The following is a 27,043-nucleotide window of genomic DNA, read 5'->3' on the forward strand; positions in this document are numbered from 1 at the left end:
CGAAAAATTCACCGGTGTTGCGCTCCCACGTGCTTTTCCTTTTTGTTAACTGCGTTCAGGCGAATAGCCACCCGATTCTTGGCCGATCCCCCAGTGTGGGTATGTGCCATCTTTTGATAGGCTAACAACAACAACAACAATGTTCAGCGCCATGCGGCACATGATGGTAACCTTGCAAACTAAAGGGTTTGTCCAGAATTTTTGGAACTGATATGGGTGTTCTTCGTGTTATCCAGATAAGCTTGGACGTGGATTTTGTTCAAATTTTAGCTGGTACTAAGATTAAAGAATTTTCATTTAATCGAAACAGCGATTTCCCTACCCATGTTGGTACATGCCTATGAGAGGCAACAAGCCAGAAATCCCGACGGAAATCATTCCTCATGCCTGGACCCGGCATGTATCAGCAATGCCTTCCGTCGCCACAAAACCCTCCTGCATCTTTCTTTTTCAAAACTGAGGTCGAAGAGAAGTCGAAATAAAGTGATCTTCTATGTGCTGTCGTCTTCTTCGTGTTGTCTCTGGAAAAGGCTTTGCGGCAACAATAGTCACGCGAGTGCACAGCCCTCGAGCTTCACGGGGAAGCACGCGGCGCGTGGTTCCTGGGCTTCGGTCTTGCGCATCGCCTGTCGCAGCTGTGTTCTGACGGCGCTTTCCGGACCTCGCTGGAGGACTCGCTTCCAAGCAATCGTAAGTTGCTCATAGCACTGCTTCAGCAGGGGTTAGCTCCTTCAGCAGGGGTTAGCCCCTTCAACAGGGGTTAGCCCTAAACCGTCACCTTCCCCGGCTAAGCCGTTGTCCGCCTTTACCGGCTGTGCCTTTTCCACCCGTTCACTCGGGTTCACACATACCGGCAGCGAGTCGCAAGTTGCCTAGAGCCTGTCTATGCTTTATGCTAGCCCCGCCCGCTCAGTCATTTCCCGTCCTTACCCGTGTCCTAAGCTAAGTCGATGTCTGTGGTAAACCGGCTCCCTTTGTCTCACCCTCCTTCTCGGCAACCAGTCGCGAGTGGCTGACCCATCGTATTTCAGTTATGGGGGCGTTTTCAGACTGCAAGCGTTAGCCCTGAGCGGAACGCAGACCCGCTAATTACCCGTACCGTCCGCCCAGCCGCTCTCTCCGGCGGCCTGCTCTCCCCAGCTTGCCTGTATACCGGCGACCGATTGTATACGCTGTTCTAGAGCATCGTTTTGCCTCGTCTAGGCGTTAGCAGTCTAGAGGCGTTGGCCCTAGCTAGGCTCACACCTCCGCTGTTGAGCCGCGACCTACCTTTACTGGTGCCCTAAGCCGTGCGCGGCTTAGCTGCAACTGGTAGACGGCTGCCTCCGGCTCACCCATACCGGTAACCAGTCATTAGTTAATTTCTTAGAGCAGCGACCCTATTTTCTTTCTCAGCTTTCTTACTGCAGTGTGTGCGACCCTGACAGTATAGCCTTGCTCGCTGAGCCATTACCCGCCTTTACCTGCGTCCTAAACCAAGCCGCTGAATCTGGTGGCCGGCTTCTTCAGGCTCAGTCGCGCTGGCAGCCAGTAGAGAGTTTAGTGCATCGCCTTGCCTCGTTAGTGCGTTAGCCGCGTGTAGGCCTATGCCCTATAAACTGTAATCTCGCCCGCTAGACCGCTGGCCCCGCCCTAACGTTAGCCCTGCCCTAAGCCGAGCGTGGCTATTTCGGGTGGCCGCCTGTATATGCAGTGCTGTCCCTTTCTTGAATACTCTTCTTCTGTACTTCCCACAACTGTCCGAAGCGGGAAACATTTCTACAAAGCTGTGGAGCGCGAAACCAATTTCCCCTCTGATATTTACCTAACCGTCTTACAATTCGATTAGTCTCGCCCGTAACTATTCCCCCTAGCCGTTCACTTGCACGCGGCCGCTCGATCCCGTGACGTGCATATGGCCTTGGCAGGACATTCAGGGTGTCATTCTGAGAACTGATTTGTGCGTGGTTCATCTAATAAAAGATTGCAGGAAACGCAACCATATTTTCCGAGTTGTGTACTATAGATGCCTATTACATGACGAAGCGTCCTTATTCTCTTTCTCAGCTAGCTTTCTTGCTGCAGTGTGTGCGACTAGTCAATAGGTTACGTACGATTGAAATCCTATCGCCATTGCACCTCGGTAACCCACATGCCCGCACGGAAATGCCGTATACGCACAGGTGCTCAAAGAAGTTTTCGGAACGGGGAATAAGCCGTGACAGAATTCACAGGGACACCTTATTATTTTATGTGTTGGCAATGGGGTAGCATTAGAAGCAGTTGACGCCTGGTGATGTCAGTTCCTTCCAACCAATGGGCGAATTTTATGAACGATAACACATTTTTTCGCGAGGCTTTTATTGCTGTCGCATTAAAGCCTTATTTATTTTCATTTTATCTTGTAGTCATGAAACTGAGGTGGCTCTGGTCTTGCTTGCACAGCGTACAAAGTGCACTCTATATAATGTCAGGCCACGCTTCAAGACTGCGGAGAAAAATTAGGTTTTGAAGCGAAAGTTTCACTACGCTATAGGTAAAGCCGATATCCCCGAGGTCAAGTGTGGCTATAGGCCTTACCATATGTGGTCCACCATGATGTCGCACCACTTGACCTTCGACCTCTGACCTTTGAATTTGACATTTGACCTTTCATTTCGCCGGTAATTTGAGGTACAATAGGCCGCAGCGTTCACTGAGTGAACCTCTCGCGATCAACCGTTAATTTAACTGCCACCTAGCTGGGTGGCAGGGTGGGCGCGCTGCCTACCCAGTGTGCGGAACGCACTCAACGTTACAGAGGCCAAGCCGCGTATACTTGCCCGATAGACCGCAACTTTCACTCTCTAACCAGGCTCAGCAGTAGTTAAACAGGAGCTAATTTTTTGTGGCTCGCGTTCCGAAGACTAACGTTAACGCGTGTGCCTTTAGCCGTATATGTCCGCGCATTAGACTCACCTAGTGCTATTCTTGACGTCGCGACGAGCTAGAGCATAGGCTTGCTTTGTCGACAGGACAGTTTTAACGCGACAGAGTTAAAGGATTCGTTGTGCAACCTAAGGAGGCAGGTCACGTGATATAGGTCACGTGACGTTGCAGATTCATCGCAACCTGGCCACCGTGTAGTGAGCAAACTGTCAACCGTGGCTGGTGGCAGTAAAATTCCACCTGCGATGGCAGGTGGTAGCACCTGCCATTGCAGGGCAGTCGCGCATCGCTTAACCGCTGCACCACTGCGCCAGGAGAAGTATGACGACTCTCGGGGGTCTTTCAATGTAAAGTAGAGAATCTCCTTCTGCACATATGGGAATTAACCAAATACGCTACCGCGCCGTACCCTTAAGGCGAAGCTTAATTGTCCCCTCCAATTCTTTTGCGATCTTGAACCGTTCGCGTGCTTTTACTGCCTCGACCTCAACTCATTTTTTCGCACAACTCTGAGCAATAAAGCGACTTAATACGCATTCTATTCCTTTTGTATTTCGAAATTGAGGGTAACTATTTATTCGGTTATGGGTAAAAGCAAACTGAAAGGTAGCGAGACATTGCTGTACATCTGGCTGTCCTTCGTATTCCTATCCTCTTGGGACGTTGCAAATGGTACCGATTATTTTATTTTTGCTGACCCCTAGCTATCCCCGGGCAGCCAGCCGTGGCTGCCAATGTGTGGTCAAAAATCGTATAGTAGGCCTTCTATATGCGTTCTATGGGTGAAGTGAAGCTGAAGAAGAGTTACTGTTCAAATTAAACTAGCAGCTAACTAAAAGGCTTGTCTTTCTGCGTCTACTGGTTGTGCGGCACACACTTCCTCCCAGCTTCACATGACGCCGGAGTTATTCCAAAAATAGGACAAAATTCTCTCGTTTTGGGCTAACTACAATCCGTTCTGTAGTACAGTCGAACCCCGTTATAACGAAACTGTTTAGAACGAAATAATGAATATAACGAAGAAATGACAATTCCCTTTGGAAGCTTTGTCAAAACGGGCTATAACGAAGTCATGGCTACAGTTGAACCTCGTTATAACGAAACGGTTTCTGACGGAATAGTGGCTACAACGAAAGAATGACGATTGCCCTTTGAAGCTCTCTCAAAACTGGCTACAACGAAGGTACGGCTATAACGAAGCAATCGCCGGGCTCCTTCAACTTCGTTATAACGAAGTTCAAATGTTTCAATTAAGAATCCTGAGAATACGCAGTACTAAGAATCGGCTGTCAGGTAAAAGTACTTCTGCCATCACAACTCCTAGTAGCCGCCGCGGTGGCTGAGTGTCTATGGCGCTCGGCTGCTGGCCCGAAAGACGCGGGTTCGATCCCGGCCGCGGCGGTCGAATTTCGATGGAGGCGAAATTCTAGAGGTCCGTGTACTGTGCGATGTATGTGCATGTTAAAGAACCCCAGGTGGTCGAAATTTCCGGAGCCCTTCACTACGGCGTCCATCATAGCCTTAGTCGCTTTGGGACGTTAAACCCCCATAAACCATAAACCAAACAAGTCCTAGTACAAAAATATTAAGGATCCTAAATTCCGCATTACTAAGAACTTCCGCCGTTAAAAGTACTTCTGCCATCACAAGTCCTAGCCTCAAAATACTGTTAGAAAGTCTGTTGTGATGGCAAAACATTCTCTACTGTTTTTCAAGTGGGATGTCGTTCTTGCGCCAAGTGAATTAATGTGCGTCCGCCACTCCGCTTTCCACTAGTTACCTAACTAATCCTTCCCTTTGCAGGGCCATGGGCGTGTTGGCGCAGATCACCGCCATCATATGGAAGGACGTCTTCGTGCAGCTCATCAAGCGGCACTACTTCCTCGCGTTGGCCGAAGTCTTCCTCGTGGTATTGTCTTTCGCGGGCATCGAGAACGACCGGCCCTACTTGAAACCATCCGAATCCGACAACAGCTCCCTACGGTTCACGGCGGCGAGTGTGTATGATGAGCGGAACCTGAGCGTCTTTCGAGCGCCCCAACTGGTGAGAAAATCACACGCCAACCATGAAAAGTAATTAAGCACGGTGTCGGGCAAGTAATGAAATTGTCAGCTGTTGTCCACTCCGTCCTAATCATTTACGCCAAGTTTGACAGCCTATTTAGCGCTATTTTTTTTTATAACGTTATTTATTACCTCAGGGCATAAGGGAGGTGGGGATGCAGAATGAAAAAGGAGTGGGGGTGTTAAATGAATGAAAAATGGTGGGCCGATCTAATGAACGCGAGGAGGGAGCGGTGGTGTAGCCCCTGCTTCCAAGCAATATATGAGGACGTGTTGTTCGGCGGGAGACCCGCTGTTGCCAGGTGCCGAATTCTCGTTGGCTTCAGCGCCGGGCAAACCCACAAGTGGTGAATGTCAGCCTCAGTGTCTTGTGAGTTGCAGAATGGACGCCCTAGGCGGGGATATAAATGGCGAAATTGAGGGCATGTCCGTGTGACGGCAAGTGAGGGCAACCCCGACCCGGATCCTCCGGAGCACAACCTCCTCTGCACGGGTAAGACCGCGGGGGAGGGTTATCGCACACGGACGGAGGAGAGCGCCTGTCCAGCACCAGAGGCGTTCCTTTCTAGTGAATAGGAGGGTAGCATCATCCATGTAAAATTTTTCTTCGAATCAATTTTGAAGTTGAATGTTCTTGTGACCTAGGTTCAGCGATTCTTTTTTGTGTGCGTGTGTGTATATCCGTTAATGCCATACCTCCACATGTTTTCGCAGATTATGTACACCCCAAACTCCGAACACGCGCAAAAGCTGATGAAGACTGCGTTTCCCTCGGAGCCACCGACGACCAGGGGCTACTCCAACATGCAAGCCATGGCGAACGTGTTCAAACGTGTGGTGCCTGTGCCCAAGCGAGGACCCGAGCAACGCATCGTGGGAGTCGAGCTCTTGTCCTTCGAGCCGTCCAATCGGCGGCTCCTGGCCAGTGGCTATCCGAGAGATCTCAAGTTCCGCGTGAGCCTGTACGACGACTTCCGCTACCTGTCGCAGCGCGCGAAAAGCATCAAGCTGTTGGAGCCACTGCCGTCAACGTTGACGCAGCGCGAGTCGGTGGCATTCTTGCAGATGGCGCTAGCGCAGGGGCACATGACCATAGTGCGCAAGGAACTGAGCTCACAGGAGCGCCAGTACACTATCGTCACGAACCGGGTACCAGAGGGCCCTTATCCCAAGGATGTCAGGTGAGTGATTGTTGGGAAAGCGTAACTGCTGTCGCAAATCCAGGTCGCTAAGATTAATTAGTACGGCGTGTGCGAATGGGCACTCGTTGCTTGAATAACTGACAGCGAGACTTCCAGACACTATGTGCAATGTGCTATTTGCGAGAAATAAATGCAGGTACTGACTGGACCTCTTATTGGTTAAGAAGCGTAAAGGATTGGGCAAGTTGGTCAGACATGCTTAATGGAATAATGGCGCAGATCAAGTGACAGGACAGCAGAAGAGCACAAACACACACAAGCGCCACTTACAACTTTATTGTTTGGCTGCCAATATGCCGAATTTATACCAAGCAAGACGCCCAAACTGTGAACAATAATGAAACAGTGATGCACATGGACGCGATGTGCGAAGCGGCAAATCATCATATCACACAAGGCAAACAACATGACGAGAGCAATAAGCTCTACCGCAGCACGTGGAACATCCCTGTCTTAAATGACTAACTGGAAAAAACCCGCCGCGGTGGCTCAGTGGTTAGGGCGCTCGACTACTGATCCGGAGCTCCCGGGTTCGAACCCGACCGCGGCGGCTGCGTTTTTATGGAGGAAAAACGCTAAGGCGCCCGTGTGCTGTGCGATGTCACTGCACGTTAAAGATCCCCAGGTGGTCGAAATTATTCCGGAGCCCTCCACTACGGCACCTGTTCTTCCTTTCTTCCTTCACTCCCTCTTTTATCCCTTCCCTTACGGCGCGGTTCAGGTGTCCAACGATATATGAGACAGATACTGCGCCATTTCCTTTCCCCAAAAACCAATTATTATTATTAAAAAACAAGAGGTAAAAGACGGGACGGCACAAGCTAAAACCTAATCTAATCACGAACATAATCACGGCGCTTGTGTGTGTTTGTGCTCTCCTGCTGTCCTGTCACTTGATCTGCGCCATTATTCCGTTAAGCTCTTATTGATACCGTTTTAGGTAGTGCTATTAACAAAATCCTGCTGTAAGCCTATTGGGTGGTTAAAATGGCCACTGTCATAAAGAATGAAGATTTTTGCAGTATACAAATGCAGGCAGACCAGTATAACACCAACACAGAAGTTTTAGTTATGAGGTTTTAACACCCTAAAGCCACTCGAGCTATGAGGGACGCCGTAGTGGACGCCTCCGGATAATTTCTTGATAGGTTCTTGAACGTGCAATGACGTGCACAGTGCACGGGCCTCTAGCATTTCGCTTCCATTGACATTCGACCACCGCGACTGGGATCGAACCCGCGTCTTCCGTGTTAGCAGCCCAGCACCGTAACCACTTCGCCACAACGCCGGCTAACACAAGTGATGCACATGGTTTTGGCAAGGTACACAAAATAGCTAATAAATTATAATAATATGAGCATTCGACTTCATAAACATTATTAAGGCGAAAGCCTTACTAGTCCCATTAGACGAAGTTCCGTCGTCGTTAAGGCCGAGAGATGGTCCCTAGAAGATGGCGTCCCAACAGCCGTCATCTAACTGCAGTGTAGTCTAATCAGCGAAGCGGCGAGTGCGACGGCATGCACAACAGATACCCCTGTGGCAGGGAGCCCCCGCCACAACCGGCGAAGGCCCCTGTATTCCCATCCTTGAAGGGCCAGGAGCAGCAAAATGAGTCGGACAATTCTATACGTAAGCTGGGGTTGCATGCTTGGACCTGTCAACCGGACTTTAGCATGACATACCGTGATCGTCTACCAAATAAGTTTGTTTCGTCTCTGTCCTGTCGCGATGACATATCGCAGTCACCTTCTGTCAAAGAGCCCCCCCCCCCCTCCCCCCTTTCTCTGTCGTGTTCACTACCTTCTTGGAACTCAATTTCGTTGTTCTTCTCGCTCTCTGCATTTTTCCAGATCGCGCTATGGCTTCACTGCTCTCCGAGCTGGCATTGGCTACATGATCCCCTTCTGCACCCTGGTGGGCCGTCTCGTCGAGGAACACCACAGCGGCATGCGCGAGAAACTGCGCTTCGTCGGTTTGAACAGCGCCATCTATTTCCTGGGCCACTTCATCGCCTCCATGATGGTCGGCCTCGTTGCCGTCTTGTGCAATCTGACTCACATGCTGGTGGCTCCCAACTGGGAAAGCGGCGAACACGCCCAGACCTACCTTATGGGCATCGACAAGTTTGTGGTCGTCATCATATTTGTCATATTCACCGTGATGTACATCCTCAAGGCCATGCTGGTGTCGCTGTTCTTCAGAAATGCGACGGCTGCGGTGCTATTCGCCCTCTGCTACTGGCTGACAGCCTACCTGGTACCCTGGTACGCCTTTGAAGATTTCGACGGCTACGCTGGCGAATACATCACCCTGGGTCGAACCACAAAGCTTCTGACCGCATTTTCGCCCTGCATGGGCCTCCACTGGTGCTTTAGAATCATAGGATGCGCGGCCATTACAGGTGAGCTTTCTCTTCGCTTTATGTCACACCTTTACAACGCGTGCTGCACGGAAAAATAATTTTATTTTATTTATTTTCCGGAGGGCTCCGGAATAATTTCACCACTTGGGGACAACGAAACACAGAGTTCGTGGGTCCGGATCCCACCAGCGGCATGTGGCTGCTTTTTCTTCCGGTTTATAATCAGTTATCTTAAGCAATAAAATAATTACGCTATTAATCTCCATTGATCAGCCCCACAAGTTAAAAATAACATTCCTCATGCTCCCTGGTTTCGGCAGAGACTTTCAATCGATTTGTTTCGGTGTCGGTTGGCTTGCTTACACAGAAAATTGAAAACTGGTTTTTGGGGAAATGGTTCAGGTGTCCAACGATATATGAGACAGATACTGCGCCATTTCCTTTCCCAAAAAAACAATTATTAATTATTATTATTATTTTGGGGAAAGGAAATGGCGCAGTATCTGTCTCACATCTCGGCGGACACTTGAACCGCGCCGTAAGGGAATGGTTGAAGGAGGGACTAAGAGAACAAAGGAAGAAAGAGGTGCCGTAGTGGAGGACTCTGGAATAATTTCGACCAGCCGGGGACACGAAACGCTGGGTTCGTGGGTTCGGATCCCACCAGAGGAATGTGGCTGCTTTTTCTTCCGGTTTATAATCAGTTATACTAAGCGATAAAATAATTACGCTATTAATCTCCAATGATCAGCAGCAAAAGTTAAAAAAAACATCCCTCATGCTCCCTGGTTTCGGCAGAGTCCTTCAATAGCTTTGTTTTGGTGTCTGTTGGCTTCCAACTGAGATCCCCAGGTGGTCGAAATTATGCAGAGCCATCCAATTTGAAGTTACTTTTTTGAGAACCCGGAAGAAAGCGCGGCGCCAGTACTGTCCACGCAAATTCTCTCTGCCCTGGTGAGGCGCCTCTTCTATGATTCAAGCCACACGATCCGCTTTACCGCTCTTATATAGCGAGAGATAAGATTATTACCTACTCCTTTCCATTTACCCCCGGAGGACGACGGGAAGTCTGGAAATTCATTGCAGTCCCACTACACTGTACAAGCTGAAACAAATGTTACTGCTAGTGTCGTCCCAGGGAAGGAACATGACATGCTTTCTTGTTTTAAATAATTGTGCTGCCCAGCCAGAGTAGGGGCGTTTCTCCGGGGCCATATTCTTCCCATAAAAGCTGATGCCCTTAATCGTTGCTTTTCGCACTGATTCTAAACCGCACAGATACAGCTGTGCACGTAATGCCGGGACGCACATGCGATGAAGTGACTATACCCTATATTTCACACAAGTATCCCACCTGCGTAGAATACCGTCTCAGCGCCACCGCTCTGAAAGGGCGAAAGGGGCTCATGTAATGCACTTATTGAGCCAGTTTTCTAACGCAGATTCCACAACTATAATTTCACAGCTAGGGTGGACTCGACAAGAGAGATGACTTAAGGGAGTTAAATTTATACCTTCTATATTAACTGTACTGTTTCTTTACAATGGTGAATAATTTCATAATATAGTGTCATATAATGCATGTCATCAAGTCTTTGTAGTTTCATCATGCTTTGTATACCTATATTGTATTCACATGAAGCTTCTCCTGCTTGGACCAAACCATTGTCGTGCAGTATGTTAAAATAAACTCAAATTCCATATCGATGAGCTAGAAGCAAAGTATGGCACTTGCATGCATTTTCATGTGTTGCAGCCCTTTCATTGCATTTTCATCTTTGTTCATCTCTCAGGCGAGGAGTACACTTTCGGAAGTGTGAACGAAGAAGTTCTCGGCTTGGACAATGTGAAAATGGCCGAGATTTGGATCGTTATGCTGGCCTACACAATCTTGGTCGCCATTATGATTTGGTACTTCGGCAATGTGCTTACCTATGCCATCGGCGTTCCCTTGGAGCCGTGGTTTCCGTTCACCACTAGCTACTGGCTACCGGGCACGCAGGGTAGCGTGAAGGTAATTGAACCGAAAGCACCCGACGGATACCACTTCCAGAAGTACCCGCCCGGCGAAGCCGTTGTCACCGTCAGCCAGCTCGAGTACGAAGGGAAGCAGAGACACGTTCTGCGTGACACGAACTTCAAGGCATACAACGGGGAGATCCTGGGTATTGTGGCTCCCAGCGGGGCGGGGAAAACAAGCCTGTGCAAAATTCTCACGGGCTTTCTGCCCCCGAGTGCTGGCCAAGTAAGCGTGTTTGGATACGACATGGCTCTTCAGACCGCCTTGGCGAGACAGCATGTCGCCTACGTCCAGCAACGCAGCGTGCTCTTCCTCGAGCTGACGGTTTACGAGCACCTTGTCTTTTTTGGCTCAATGAGGCACGAGGCGTACGTTGTGTTGGACACCCAGCTGGCTAAGGTGCGAGACATGCTACAGCTTGAGCCAATTATGAACACCGTGTGCTTCAAACTGGACAGATCTCAGCAAAAGACCCTGAGCCTTGCCATTGCACTCATGACCTGCCCGAAGGTTCTCGTCATGGATGAAGTCATGGTCAGGATGGTCCCAGCGGCAAGGAATACAGCTTGGAATGCTCTAATGTCTTTGAAAAGTACAATGTGCATCATTGCAGCAACGCAAAACGTGTACGAAGTTGACAGAAGAGCCGACAGGCTTGCTGTCTTGGGCTACGCCGCCCACAAGTGCTACGGCACCACCGACTTTATACAGAAGCGCTATGGCTGGGGATACACTGTACGAGTGATGAAAGGTCCCCAGTTCAATGGCAAAGGTGTCTTAGCCAACGTTCGCCATACCATACCACAAGCCCGCGTCCTCCAAGACCAGAGAGCCTTCGCGGCCATTGGTCTTGGACACCACGATGACTACACACCGGTGGCGACTGCGCTGAAAGGGCTAGAAGCTAACCAAGCCGCTTTCGGCATCACATCTTTCACAATCAGCTTTGTCACAATGGAGGATATTTTCTTTCGCATCGTACTGGAAATGGACTCCGGTGACTATCAGTACAAGACTCGTATGGCGGGGGGTCTCGGGGGTGCCGCGGGTCCCGGAGGTCCCGACAAGAAATACGGCATTACCGAAGATGTCGCCTATAGCGGGGCCAACATGACCGTGCTCACGGAAGACCAAGGCGGCATAATTGCTGGTGGGGAGAAGTACGAGTCGTCCATAGAGATCCAGGAACATGTCAAGGCAGTCTACGACCTCAAACCGGAGAAGCCCGGTCTGGGACAACTGTTCGTGGCAATGATTTACAAGCGGCGTCACTACACCTGGCAGACCCTGGCGTTGCCTATGTTCTGCTTCATCGTGCCCACAGTGATCCTGACTTTACGCGGTGAGTTCGAGACCACTACCGGACCTCAGGTGTCAGTACCATTCACTGCAGACAACATTGCCTACGATTTGAGCTCCTTCCGGAAATCCGAAAAAGCGTTCGTCACTTTCGATGACGGGTCAAGGGACGTAGCAGAAGCCGGGTACCAGAAATACATCCAGTCCCAAGATTTTGCCGTGGACAAAGTGCCGAACTTTGAAGCATTGCTTGCCCATGAGAAGAGGAAGCGTGGCGGCCACAGCGACTACCTCTTCGGGGCCCAGTTTGTCGCCGACAAGAATGACGCGAAAATGGGAAAAGCCGTGGCGTGGTTCAGCGGCGATTCCTTCCACACGCAGTCGTTGTCCATCAATGTTATCTCCACCGCACTGCTGCAGAAAATAACAAAAGACTCCAGCGACAACGTGCTGGCCGTGCTTCGGCCATTAAAAGGGGGCAAGAGGCTTATCAGTTCAAGGCGCCCGGAGAACGCGAAGTATGCCGAAGACCTCAGCAACATGGTGTCATTGAGACTCATGACCTTCATCCTACTGCCGGCGGCCATTTCGGTGGCCACCGCCAGCTTCATCTTCTTCCCCATCGATGACCGCGTCAGCAATTCGAAGCGCATGCAGTTCGTGTCGGGAGTGTCACCAGCCATGTACTGGCTGGCCAACTACGTCTGGGACATGTTCATCGCTCTCGTGGGCCTGATGTGCATGCTGTTCCCGACCTTCATCTTCTACGAGTACTTCCGCAGCTACGGTAACTTTTATCTCTTCTTATTCTTAATTTAAGGCAGACGGTTTAGGTTATGTCCGAACGCCGCAGTCCTGACACACAAGGTCGAAGCAGTGCCTTGAGAAAGACAAAAGCAAAGGCATACTGTTGAGCTAGTTGGTTCCTCATGTTGTCCCCGTTGGGCTAGTATGTTTAAGAAGTTATTTATACTGAGAAAGATTCTAAGTAATGGAACAATTGGAGTGCGTCTACAAACGAGAGCTATGCTGATCTACTTCTCAATATCTGTCCCTACAAGTGCGGATTATTTCCAAGTTTTGTCACGCTCCCCATGAGGAGAAAGTTTCTGTACAATTTCGTGCACACTACTAATTTCTTGTCAAGTGTACATAATCCCCTTTCTCTTGAATTCTCGTTGCGAACAGTTGTCGCCTGCATCGTTAACGCGACAGCGTTCAGGCTCTTGTTCAGTAGAAAATCCGACGACGCCGGCGGCTTGCGATAATTGGTTTTTGGGGGAAAGGAAATGGCGCAGTATCTGTCTTATATATCGCTGGACACCTGAACCGCGCCGTAAGGGAAGGGATAAGAGAGGGAGTGAAAGAAGAAATGAAGTAATAGGCGCCGTAGTGGAGGGCTCCGGAATAATTTCGACCACCTGGGGATCTTTAACGTGCACTGACATCGCACAGCACACGGGCGCCTTAGCGTTTTTCCTCCATAAAAACGCAGCCGCCGCGGTCGGGTTCGAACCCGGGAACTCCGGATCAGTAGTCGAGCGCCCTAACCACTGAGCCACCGCGGCTTGCGAGAAAATGCGAGTTGTTCGAAAAGTTAGTGACGTCACACGTGGAGCGGCGGATTGAAAAAGAGATTAAAATAGCACCTAAATTGTGAATATGAAGTCGCAACTTGACTCAAATGCCATTATGACTCGTAATAATTAAAATAAATTAATTACACTGAAAGCAAAATCGGGGCAAGATGGCTATCGATTCCGCGCCCATTTGGCCCTGAATCCTAGGCCACCGAGGTAGATTCGTTCGCCTTGTTTGAAGGGAGGCCTTCTGTGTCTTGTCCGACAGTGTCCGTCGAAGTGATATGCAAAGAGGAACCTAGGCCGCTTAATAGAGCCATTAACACTATCGCGTCATGCCCTTATGGCGGAGCTTAAGTGTTGCTCGGATTTTTTTTTTTTTTTGTCGAGCTTCCGTAAGACGCTAAACTTCACACAGACAAGGCTAGCAAAGAGTTTTGATGTCAATTTGCAGGGGGCTCGGATTAAAGTCTGTAAAAAAAATCTTTTTGCGCCTATGGCTTTTGCCTCTATATGCCACGAGAGTAGAATACTTTCAAAATCTGCCCGCGCCATACCCAACAATTCTGGACAAAATCATCTTTGAGCGGGAGACTGTTTATGAACGCAAATGTAAGATTTCACTATAACGATCAATATATTCGCAGATCACCCGACGGCAGCCTTCTATTTTTTTTCTATTAACGTTTTTGCTATTGTCAAATGAGTTTCACATTGGTTTTCTATGGCAGTCTTAACTGTTCGATGCCTGTGATGGAAACACTTTAAAAGAAAGATATTTCTACATATAAGAAAATAGACCGTTACCTTCAATATTTGCTTGACAGTACCTTACAATTTTCCCATTTCAATTTTTTCTATTTCCTTGGGCTTAAGATCAAATTTATTCTTTTTTGTTCCAGCTATCATGAGCATCGCTATCCACGTGATGCACATGCACAGTATGCTGCCTTTTGTCTACTTCTACTCATTTTTAACGGACTCCATCGTTTCCGGTTTCTTGGTGGTGAACGCCTTGACATTCTTCACGGGTGAGTACCTAGCTAATTTCCGCATTTCTCCTTATAGTATAACTGCCGTTAATACCCCTGATAAGTGCGCTTCGCCGTAAATGTACTCTTGCAGAGCTAAACCGAGTGAACTCCGCTGAGAGTGCGTTTACGGAATACACTTCGCTGGCCGAATATGTAGCCTCGCCAGTAGCCACTTCAAAGGCACAAAATGGAATGTACAAAAGAAGCACTGACGAGTTTATTTTACAGGCTGCAACGCTCTTAAAAAAAAAAAGGTTTCTTAGATTTTCATACCAAACAACCCTACCAAAGGAACGAGATCCGATGCAACTCCTCGGTGCGCCGCCATGTTTGTTGTGAAAATTCTTGATAGGCTAGGAACCCCACCGCGGCGGCTGCGTTTTTATGGAGGCAAAACGCTAAGGTGCCCGTGTGCTGTGCGATGTCAGTGCACGTTAAAGATCCCCAGGTGGTCGACATTATTCCGGAGCCCTCCACTTCGGCACCTATTCTTCCTTTCTTCTTTCACTCCCTCCTTTATCCCTTCCCTTACGGCGCGGTTCAGGTGCCCGCCGATACATGAGACAGATACTGCGCCGTCCTTTCCCCCAAAACCAATTATTATTATTATTATTATTATTACTAGGAGCTCTTTTTGGCTGGTCCTGGCTTTTAAGGCGAAAGCCTTTAATGGCTCATGCTAGCGACCGTGTCCGTCCGTGCCTCCTTCCGTTACGCTCTTCAGCAACTCGATATGAAAAAAAAAACCTTTGTGCACGATGGGACTCGAACCACCATCCTTCCGTTCCGCAGCCGAGCGTGCCAACGACTACGCTACTTCCTACCAACTAATATGTAGTTCTCCTCGTCTAGGACGCTGGAGAGTTTGCAGTAAGGGGCCGAATCAGACGGATGCCTCTCAAACGCCCCCCAGTGTCTCTCCAGCATTTAAGATTCGAAAAGTATTGTGTACTTAATCAGCATCTTGACCACACATCAGTGACACAAGCAGCAATACCGCGCTAAAGGCTTTCTCCTCACCGCACTTAGCTGAACAAAGCGGCCCCCTAAATTTTTACGCGATAGCGTATACTGTTCGTTCGGTCGAAGTGCCGTCGATTGAGGATGATTGAGAGGAAGGCCTCAGAGACGTGACTTAAACATTGCCAGAAATTTCAAATGAAAGAAAATTCACTGGCATAGGGGTTCAAACCCAGGCCCACTGCATGCCAGGCGAGCACGCAACGCGTATGCTACAGTCTTTTTTTTTGTCTTTATTGCCTGTTTCGACAGTTTACAACAGATCGCAAACATGTTCTGCGCTACACTCTCAAACTTCAAGAGCGGACATGCGTTTCACCCACGTGAGAAAATCAAAACTGTTTCAAGGAACACAACTCTTCCGTCAAGTCGATAACTTCATCTCCAAAACATAGCTCCTTGTACACTTCACCCAGCTTAAATATGTTTTCTTTGAAGTGATCTCGGACAGACCGCGCATCTTCATCGCAGTGTCGTACAGCCATCCTGCTTCGCCAAATGCTGTGCAGGCCAAGAAGTAAAATTACATCGTATTTATAAAGATCCGGCTCAAAGATCCGCGTATGCTACAGAGTCGTTCGTTCAAGCGTGTTAGAGGGGCACCAAGTGAACGCGTTGTGGTGTGTATGACAGTACGGTGTGTTGAGGATGTGCACTGATGTTATAGTAATTAAAAAATACATAAAGGCGCTATCCCATTTCCTCTTATGGCATAGCTCAAGCGTCGTCTTGATTTTCTTGTATTTGTTCATTATTTTCCTTTAAAAATCATTCGTTTTTGTGTGTGCGTGCTCCCGCGTCAATAATAATAATAATAATAATAATAATAAAAGGTTTTTGTGGAAAGGAAATGGCGCAGTATCTGTCTCATATATATATATATATATATATATATATATATATATATATATATATATATATATATATATATATATATATATATATATATATATATATATATATATATATATATATCGTTGGACACCTGAACCACGCCGTAAAGGAAGGGATGAAGGAGGGATTGAAAGAAGAAAGGAAGAAAGAGGTGCCGTAGTGTAGGGCTCCGGAATAATTTCGACCACCTGGGGATCTTTAACGTGCATTGACATCGCACAGCACACGGGTGCCTTAGCGTTTTGCCTCCATAAAAACGCAGCCGCCGCGGTCGGGTTCGAACCCAGGAACTCCGGATCAGTAGCCGAGTGCCCTAACCACTGAGCCACCGCGGCGGGTACGTCAGTCAATTTTCAAAACTTGTTTTTCCCGCTGTTGTTCGTCGCCATTTTCCTTACGAGTGACACTGTGCCTCTCTTTTTATCACCGCGGTGCCTAAAGCGTCACTCAAGGTGCCGGAGTGCACCTCCCGTAAGTGCACTTGTGCGCTCGACAGAGGTATTAGTCGTCGATCGGAAGTATAAATACTTTCTATGATTCTTTTGAAGCATAGAAAGCAGTCGCACAACGCAATTCTTTCTTGAATCTTGCCACTCAGCCAGTGGCTTTCGTGAAAGATTTCAGTTGCAACAGATGAGCCTTAATTCTTCAGAGCGGGATGTCGTTTTTTCAGACATTCGACAAGATTCGATATTTAACCATTAATTCCATTTCTACACCAGTATTCTAACACAAAAAAAAATCTGGAGGGAACACTTAGGCTCTGCCTTAAGGAGATAGCGTTAATGGGCAAATGTCCATATATGCGGAATCGGTCATACTCTACTTTACATTCATTGATCCTGGGGAGTCCCCATACCACTCCTGGCGCAGTGCTGCAGCGGTTAAGCGATGCGCCACTTCCCTGAGACGAAGGGTGCTGACACCGCGGAGCTTGTGAGACTTAGGTTGCTCTTCCCGAGCAACCTCTCGTGACCATTCATTAATCTAACTGCCACCTGCCATGGTGCGCAGTTTGCTCACAATCCGATGGGCAGGTTGTGATCCCGCCGAAAGGTCGAGCGACCGAGGTGGCCCAGCCACGTTGCTTCTTCGAGGATAACCTGGGTTTCTTTAACGTGCGCTTGCATCACACAGCTCACGGACGTTTTTGCATTCCGTAGAAATACGTTCACCACTGCCGGGATATAACTCCAAAGCCAATGAGCTATCGCGGCGGGTCTCAGCGCAAATAAGTCTGCATCATTCACAAATGATGTTAGAACGCCTTTTTAGTTCGCTTGATTAACTTGCAGGGCGAGCTCCAGAAGTGCGCTCAAGTGAGAGACGTCTTCTCTATCGCAGCCTACATTCGCAGCATCGTTGCTTTGTCACAATCTGTGCCCCTTTCCTCTGATCATTACATGCTCCCGGAGGCGGGAAGTCCTGGCACTGTCCACTTTTCTCGCCAATGCGATATCACTGCGAACAAAGTTGTATATCCGATGTTGTCCTCCGTGCAGTTTTGCTGAAAGTGGATAAAATGGAAAACAACGCGCAGTCATTTTCTTACCACTACTGCTCAGCCACTGGTTTCGCTCTGAAACATCGCGTCCCCTGGAGTTAGCGTACGGTTCAGTCGCGCTCTGTGAGCACCGAAAATTCAGCATCACCTTACGGCGCGGTTCAGGTGTCCAACGATATATGAGTAGTCTAACGTTCGACGGAATACCGTCTGGTCAGGATGAAGCATATTAACAGGGTGAAGTTTGGGTCACTGACCAAGTCAAAAACAAACGAAAATGACGTTTCGGGTCCCGTACGGGACCCTTTATAAATTCTATAAATTATAAGTCTATAAATTTTACCGTGGAAGAGGAAATGAATGGCAGCATCCCGTTTTTGGACATCAATGTCAAGCGTGCCGCGTGCCGCTTAAGTTTTAGCGTGTTCCGAAAGCCGACGCACTCCGGACGATATCTCGATTTTGAATCGCCCCACCCCTTGGCTCACAAGCGATCAGTTATCTCGTCACTACTGAACCGTGCAAGAAATGTCTGCACAGACCCGGAAAGCTTCAGCAACGAACTTAAGGTGATAAAAAGGGATCTCGAGCGTAACGGTTACCCCAGGAACCTTGTGAACAATATGTCTAAAAACTTGCAACGCACGAGGGGACAACGAGATGGAAGCGCAAAAACCATGAAGCGTGCTGCTGTTCCTTATGTACCTGGAGTCAGTGAAACCCTTTCCCGAATCTTCAGGAAGCACGGAGTGCACATCGCCCACGTGCCAACAAGCAAGCTACGTGCCGAACTTGTGAACGTAAAGGACCCCCTGCCTCGCGCCAAATTTCCTGGTGTGGTTTACCAAGTTCCTTGCAATGACTACACATCCGTCTATATCGGCGAAACCGGGAACTTCCAGCGACGAATGAAAGACCATCAAGGCGACGTAAGGAACCATCGCGCATAAAAGAACGCTATCGCCGAGCACGTGCAGAACACTGGCCAAGAGATAGCCTGGGACGAGGCGGAGATTGTAGCCACAGAAAGAAATAATTTGAAAAGACTGCATCTAGAATCATTAGTCATCCAGACGACGAAGGGTACTTTGAACAGGAATCAAGGCTCCTTTCATCATATCTACGCAAAAAGATTAGGAACAATCCTGAAGACTATATAATCCCGCCTTCTTCTTTGACAGTCTTATTGTGAACAAGGGTCCCGTACGGGACCCGAAACGTCATTTTCGTTTGTTTTTGACTTGGTCAGTGACCCAAACTTCACCCTGTTAAAACGATATATGAGACAGATACTGAGCCATTTCCTTTCCCCAAAAACCAATTATTATAATTATTATTATTATGTCGTCAACTTACGTCTTTGATGAACCAGTGTAAAAAGACAAAGGACAATCAGAAGGACGACGTGGATGTTAGCGCTTCCATCCCCGTTCGTCAAATATCATGGAAGAGCAACTAGTCCAACAGGAAGTGCTAAACTTAGTGTTGTAATAATGGAGTGTAGCAAGAGTGTTCCTGTAGCTGTGCTTTAATCACATTTGTCAGTACGGCTTCATGGTGTGTGCCTATCTTTTTGTCGTTCGCCTTTTCGATTAATTCCTTCATCACCTATATGCCAACTAGCTCAGCTCCTCATCTCCTCATCTCTTAGCGAGGCCGGCGCCTATCAAGTGCGAGCATGTCCCGTCCGCGTCTAGCTGTGATGAGCGGAAGCAGCAACGCATCTTTTCGAGCTCTGGGGATACAACTTGCTGTTTTCGCGCATGCAGGTGTCGTGTCCACATTGGGATACCAACTGTACATGGTCGAGGCAGAGCGCGGTCAGGATCTGATTAGCACAGAGCACCCGAGGGATCCGCTGCTCTGGCTCCTCTACCTCTGCCCGCCCTTCAGCGCCTCGTGGGCACACGTCAAGGTGATCCAGCTGGCCCTGGAGAACGCCTACTGCTCGCACACGTCCGACACGGGCCTCATCTACGACGTGTGCGCCTACGTGCGGAACAGTGCCGAAGAGGCCGCCATCATGATGACTGGCCTTCGCTACTGCTGCGCCACCTACTACGAGAGCAACCGCACCTCGGTGGAGCCGCTGTCGACCACCTCGTTCCATAGGCGAGTCGGCTTTAGCAGAACACTATCCGTGGCTGATGCGGGCATTGGTTCGGCTTTTAATGCGATAGCACTAGGAGGGCCATGAAGGCGAAAAGTGTCCTGGCACCGCGGCGTCTGTGTGAAGCTTCCACGTGCTAGCCATGGCAGGTGGTGTTTAGGGGAATTTCCCCCTCTCCATGTGGCACTTTTGAATCGTTCCCCTCTCCACTTGAAGGTGAGAGGAGGAGATGCCGGAAGAAGAATGAGTGGGCAAAAATTACTATGACTAAGAAGCAAATTACGCAGACAAAAGAAGGCCAAAGTGCTAAGTAGACAACCTTCCGATTAACCATCTGCTCAAAAATGAGGTTTGCAGGCGCTGTTCCTGCTCGAATTGCTCGGTAAGAGCAACCTGCGTCTCGCGAACCCCATCGGTAGCTTTGTTTGAAACATCCACATATCGGTGCCGTGGAGCATCGTTTAACCACTTCACCGCTGCGCTGATGGTGGTACGAGGACTCACCGGAATCAATGTGACATGATTTGCGTAGCTGCATAGTCAGAACTGGAATAGAATCATAATTGGAATAGATTGGGGAGAGAAAGACAATCGGCTCCGAACTGGAATAGATTGGCGACCAAGAGAAGAATGCTATCGCATTCCCTCCTCATCAATCCAACCGAACGCCCATAAATTTTTTCTGCGGTAATTTCACGGCGGAACATTTATTATTCCACACTGATTTCATTTTTGTTTTCCGCATCCTGGGTGCTTTGCCTAATGTTGCGACCGCACGCATTTGGTAAGGAATGCAACATAGAGACGTATTATTAACAAGAAGCTTGTGTAAACTGATGTGAGCAAACATTTATGACCCTGTTTTTGGCGCATGATAGCCTTATCCGCTTGCGCACCATAAAACCAAACGCAAAATAAAGCTCGTTTGAGACTTAACGCGCTCAGAACTCATTCGTGCTTGCTGCTCCACAGAGACGGCGCCATGATGGAGTTAACGGTGATGTTCGTCGAAGGCTTCGTCTGTCTCATGCTGCTCGTCCTGGTCGAACACGCCCTTATGCGTCACTGGTTTGCGCCTGCCGAAAAGATCGAGGAGCCGGCCGCCAAGGAAGGTTCTCCTGACGTCATGGCCGAGCGCAACTACGTCAACAAGGTGCTCGAGCGGCACGACCTCAGCAAGCCCACCCTTTTGGCGCTGGACCTCAAGAAGAGCTACGACCGGGTGGTTGCTCTTCGGGGCGTCAGCTTCCACGTGGACCCCGGCGAGACGCTTGCCGTGCTGGGGATGCTGGGCAGCGGCAAGTCCACCCTCCTGGACGTGCTCTCGGGCATCCAGCCGCCGAGCGGGGGCGTCGCCTACATCGGCGACGTGTCACATCGAGACGTGGCCCGCTGGGAGAAGTGCACCGGCCTCTGCCCCGACTACGACACCTTCCTCGGGCGGCTCACCGTACGTCAGACGCTGACGCTGTACGCGTTCATCCGCGGAGTGCAGCATCAAAGTCGGGCCACGCTGGTGGAGCACCTGTTCGCACTGCTCAACCTGGCCGATGTCGCAGATGACACCATCGACAACTGCAGGTGGGTGTGAATAAACTCTTCCCTGGTGCTGCCCTTCAGGAAAACATAAATGCGTCACTGGGTGATCGAGAAATTCTACGACAGAAATCCGCCTGGTTGAGTTTTAAATGAAAGTTGAAAAATACTCGCACCAAACAATAATTAATTTAAAGCCCAACGTTTCGAGACCAACTCGGTCGCTTCCTCGCTTCCTCTGGGGTGACTAACAGGCGTAGTGGCTTTCGCCACGTGATAGCAAAGCAAAGCTGCTGCTTGCTCGTTTGGTTGGTTGGAAGGTTTATATGGCGTCTAACGTCCCATAGTGACAGAGGGTACGAGCGACGCCGTAGTGGAGGGCTCCGGATAATTTCGACCAGCTGGGTTCTTAACTTGCACTGACATCGCACAGTGCACGGGCCTCTATATCATTTCGCCTCCATCGAAATGCGACCTCCGCGGCCGGGGTCGAACCCGCATCTTTCGAGTCAGTGTCTGTCGGGTGATAAATAAAATATTGATTGGGCATAATTAGGTTGTTTTTTTTTTCAAGAAAGGACTGAAATGTCATGAACGCGTAAGTGCGCGCCATGCGTAAATTCATGAAGTTTTTGAGCCATTGATATTTATTTATTTACCGCATATCCTGCAGCGCTCAAGCATTACGGCACATAAAAATAAATACAAACAGCCAGAGACAAAAATTACGGAAGGCACTTAATTCTACTCACGTGCTTTGAATGCGAAAGCATTTTTGAATTTTTATTCCCTTTGTAATTTTTTAAAAGATTAAAAAAATTTCCACCTTCCTTTCTAATCACAGACCTACTCATTAACATCCAGTCGTAAGACAAGGCATGTATTAGGTTCACATTTGTACGCCAAAAACAACAACAACAACAACAACGCAGTCTTGTACCCCAAGGGTTGCGTGCTCGCCTCACAATCTAAAGGTACTGGGTTCAATTCCCCGCACCTTCGGAAGAAATTTTATTTTCCTTTGCCTGCTCGCGCGGGTTTTGAGATGCCACTTTTTCTAGGCATCTGGTTTCGTTGCCGTTATAAGCCGTATAATGGTTTCGCTTTAAAACATCGATGACATGGTGACTATAGAACGATGCATTCTCAAGTTCAAACCAAGTTTACCAGCCATATCAACAGCACAGTGCAATATTGTTTGACTCTGTCAATTACAATTATTGATCAGTTGAGCGAAGCGGACACCGTCATTTGCGACTACATCCGCTGGTAAAAGACGTTCCATTCAGATATCTTTTGCAAAGAGAATTTCATGCAATTTTTGCGCCATTTAATTACCCTAATTTTACTGCTTTGTTCCCTCCTACTGAAAGGTAGTGGGGAGACGTATTTAGATTTGCCTACACGAATTGACTTATTGTGAATCGCATGCATTAGTTTTAGTCATTTCTGTGACACTAGTTCGCTGGGAGTATAAACTTGACGCACGCTTTTATGAAAGCTTTGTTAAAGGGGGGGGGGGGAATTTATAAATTATCAATAAAACATAGTGCGTATTAAAGGGTTATCATTATAATGATACGTACATATATGAAGGAGCATTAAAATAAAAAAATGAAAGTAATCATAAAGTGAGTTATCACTGTTCAAGCACCTCGGTTACAAGCGTACCCTTGGGTTTTCCGAGTATGGAAGGGTCGCAGCTTGGTCGCCGAGCGTTAAACTGACAAGTGCACTGTAATTCGGGCTGCGCATGAGTTTACCGAGTAGTTCTCTCTTCTACCCGATTCAGACAGTGCAGTAATGCCATTGTGAAAAGGACGAACTGTAGACCCAGCTTTCACGCACGCATACTCCAAGAGAGCTGTAGCGAGTTGTCGGATGCAGCGCAAGCAACCGGCGGAAGCTGGCGGTGGCAGTGGCCATCGTGGGCCTGCCTCCGGTGCTGCTGCTGGACGACCCGGCGACCGGCCTCGACCCTTTCGCGAAGCGCACCATCTATAAGTCGGTGCACGTGCTGCGCCAGCTGAGCAAGTCGGCCGTGCTGCTGGTCACCACCAGCCTGTGCGACGCCGTCATCATGTCCGACCGCATGGCCATCTTGGTGGACGGCCTGTTCCGCAGCATCGGCACCCTGGCCGAGTTGCAGTCCAGGCATTGCCGAGGGTTCGTCCTCAAGCTTAAGGTCAGTGCAGCAAATGCACCATGATAGTGCTTTACTATCAGAACGGCCTCCGCCGCTGCCCTTGGTGGCTGAACATATTTTCTTCGTAATATAAAAGATGGATTTCCCGCTACCACTGAACCTTCTACAGATATTGGTTAAAGTTGATAAGTTGATACTGGGGACAGTTCATAATTGGTACGTAGTTGCCATGGGAACCACCCGGAGGCTAGTTATCTATAGATGGAGGGAGGTGGGAAGGAGAGCGGAGACCTATAGACAAAATATTATCAGGTGCACGGACTGTTGGGCGAGTTGGTGCATTGCAACCACGTACAAGCGCAAAAAAAACCAAACACACGAAGAAAGAGACTGAGAAACCACGAGCGCTTACTTCCAACTGAAAACTTTATTGAGAGAAACACACATTAAATCCACCTTACCGCGCTGCCGACCTCAAATGGCCACACTCAGAAAATTAATTTCTTTGGCTGTCAGTGCAACAGATGGTGCGCTGACGCATGACACACCCGCTTTCCTATTCTGATCTGCTTGTTATTTCTCTTACATCCTGGCATTTATGCTTGGCTACTATCTTGCACGCGCTGAAGAACGGTTTACGTGGTTTTTTGTTCTTTTCAGCGCAGTCACAGCAATGTACAGACAGATTTCCGTCCCTGTGATTGCCTACTTTCCTCCTGTGCTCAAGCAGTCTTTCATTTAGGCATCGGCCAGTTTGACCTATGTACCTAGAGCCGCACGAAAGGGGAATTTCGTAAACCACACCAGAAGCACATGCCACAAAAGGATCACGGTGTTTGATAGTGCATGGCTCTTTAGGCTTTTGGCAGGCAGGCGACGCGCCTCGAGTCAGCCGGGTATTCGATCAGCCTTATTGTATCTGTGTCCGAGCGGATGCTGAAAGAAGCAAAGAAAATGGATAAGAACCCTAGTGACAGAAATGCCAACCGAACAGTGGTAATTCCGTACTTGCATAACACTTCGCATCGCCTAAAGAAGGTTGCGAAACGCAGTGACGTCAGAGTGGTGCTCTCTGCTCCTGAAAAGCTGGTCAAAATGACTAATCATTTCCAAAAGCCTAAAGAGCCATGCACTATCAAACACCCTGATCCTTCTGTGGCATGTGCTTCTGGTGTGGTTTACGAAATTCCACTTTCCTGCGGCTCTAGGTATACAGGTCAAACTGGCCGATGCCTTAATAAAAGACAGCTTGAGCACAGGAGGAAAGTAGGCAATCACAGGGACGGATATCTGTCTGTACATTGCTATGACTGCGCTGAGAAGAACAAAAAAGCCATGCAAACCGTTCTTCAGCGCGTGCAAGATAGTAGCCAAGCATAAATGCCAGGATGTAAGAGAAATAATACAAGCGGAACTGATTAGGAAATCGGGTCTGTCATGCGTCAGCGCACCATCTGTTGCACTGACAGCCAAAGAAATTAATTTTCTGAGTGTGGCCATTTGAGGTCGGCAGCGCGGTCAGATGACGTCATGCAGCAAGGCGGATTTAATCTGTTTCTGTCAATAAAGTTTTCAGTTGGAAGTAAGCGCTCGTGGTGTCTCAGTCTCTTTCTTCGTCTGTTTGTGTTTTTTGTGCGCTTGCACGTGTTTGCTCTCAATTATTTCATCCAAAAGCGGTCTAAATTTTCGTCGTTTTCTCAGGCACCCATTGTTTAAATTATTAAATATTTTTAGGCAGCCATCGATACGCCACTGCCTTTGGCGTGTGTAGGGGACCAACTAGAACCCAAGTTCTGCGAAAAAGCGCACTCCTTTTTCTGTACGATTAGTTAACGCGATTTCGCCCATTTGAGCGGCATATATGTCGCAAAGCTTAGCGGCGCAAGCTGTAGCAGCTGTACAAATCCTCTCAATGAAGCAGCATTACAAATCCGCAAGCACTTGGCAACTCTATTTCCTTCGGATTTAGTGGCTGACACATTCCGGCCTTTTACACGGCGGGCGATGCTTCTCACGACAATATATCGCATTTCATTTCTCAGATTAAACGCCGAAAAGTCAGTTTATAATCTGACAAAGTACAAAGACCAGCACAGTTGTACACTGTGAGATTGTCTTATTTGTGCAAAAGAGTGCCCCCAGGCGCGAAACCGGCATCTGTGCGTGGTTTACAGCTGAAGCCTGAGGCCTACAACAACCCGGCTGCCTGGAAGGCCATCGACGGAGCAGTGAGGTCGGCGCTGCCCGCGGCCACGTTTAGCGGGCAGCTGACGGCCTTCGTCGAGTACGAGGTCCAGAAGCTGCCGCCGTGGAGAGATCTGGCGCGGATCCTCACCGACATGAAGCACCACCTCGGCGAGTATGTCTTCGACATACTCATGAGTGAGATGACGCTGGAGCATGTCATCTTGAAGATAGCCAAGTACCAGGTGGCGTCCGTCAAGGGCCCCGCTGTCTCGTCGTGACGCACGCGGTGGTTAGCCCAGTTCGCCAAGGACTTGGACACGAACGCGTCTTACTGCGTTTGTTACCCGAGCCACAGAAAAGCGGCTCATTACCGATCAGGTCATTTTCCTGAGCTTCGTGTGTGTGTGTGTCCTTCAGGCATGAGTGTGCAAAGAGGAATGCACTTACGCTGTAGTCCAGAGGCGCTCTGCTGTCGTTCACGTGAGCACTTTGTTAAGAGCCCAAGTGGTTTGTTTCAGGACTGCGTTGTTTCGTTGTGCCTTCCTACACTCTTCAAGGTGAGATTGTCTCGTTCCCAACCGTCCGAGAAAGCTCCTTGAGCCCCACTGCACGGCTTGGAAGGGGCGCTTTATTTTTGAGTCTGTACACAGACTGGCTGCACACTGCACTGCAGTGAATATAGGCAAGAAACAAGCAAGAGACCAGGCCGTGGTGGGACTATGGCCAAGGAACCACAGGGCGGGGGGTGGGGGGATTTTAGAACTATTCTGCTGATAATTAATTTCTTCTTTCTGAAACGGCAGAACTGGAAGTGGACTTAAAAAGGGCCTGCAATCTGGCAGTCGTGATGCCATAGGAAGCATAAGATGGTTCTCGCACTGCTTCCGCCCTCGCCATTCGACCACGTTACTACGTGGCACTTGCGCTAATACAGGACGTACTACGTCCGTCGCTATAGACGAGGGCTGCGCTGGTGAACACTCAAAATACCCCCTAAGCAGAATATTGGACCGCCGTCGCTGTATCTCAGTTGGGAGAGCATCGGACGCGAAATTCGGAAGTCGTGGGCTATGATCTCGCCGGTGGCATGTGGTTTTTCTGCTTTTATTAATCTCCCATTGGTGAGATTTAGCTCTGGTTAAACTGGAGTGACGCGATAGCTACAGCTGGCCGAG

The 27,043-nt window shown here is 48.8% G+C and overlaps 1 protein-coding gene across 1 annotated transcript; it reads left to right on the forward strand.

Moving 5' to 3' along the window:
- The first annotated feature begins 603 nt into the window (after positions 1-603).
- On the forward strand, positions 604-26,211 carry LOC144124223 (phospholipid-transporting ATPase ABCA3-like). The gene is made up of 10 exons (XM_077656869.1): positions 604-690; positions 4,711-4,951; positions 5,686-6,152; positions 8,027-8,577; positions 10,332-12,644; positions 14,340-14,468; positions 19,659-20,001; positions 20,972-21,580; positions 23,423-23,720; positions 25,856-26,211. The coding sequence occupies exons 2-10, from the start codon at positions 4,715-4,717 to the stop codon at positions 26,144-26,146; spliced, it is 5,238 nt and encodes a 1,745-aa protein (XP_077512995.1). The 5' UTR covers positions 604-690; positions 4,711-4,714; the 3' UTR covers positions 26,147-26,211.
- The last annotated feature ends 832 nt before the right edge of the window (positions 26,212-27,043 follow it).

The sequence above is a fragment of the Amblyomma americanum genome, chromosome 3 (assembly GCF_052857255.1).
Source record: "Amblyomma americanum isolate KBUSLIRL-KWMA chromosome 3, ASM5285725v1, whole genome shotgun sequence".
In the NCBI taxonomy this organism is placed as follows: domain Eukaryota; kingdom Metazoa; phylum Arthropoda; class Arachnida; order Ixodida; family Ixodidae; genus Amblyomma; species Amblyomma americanum.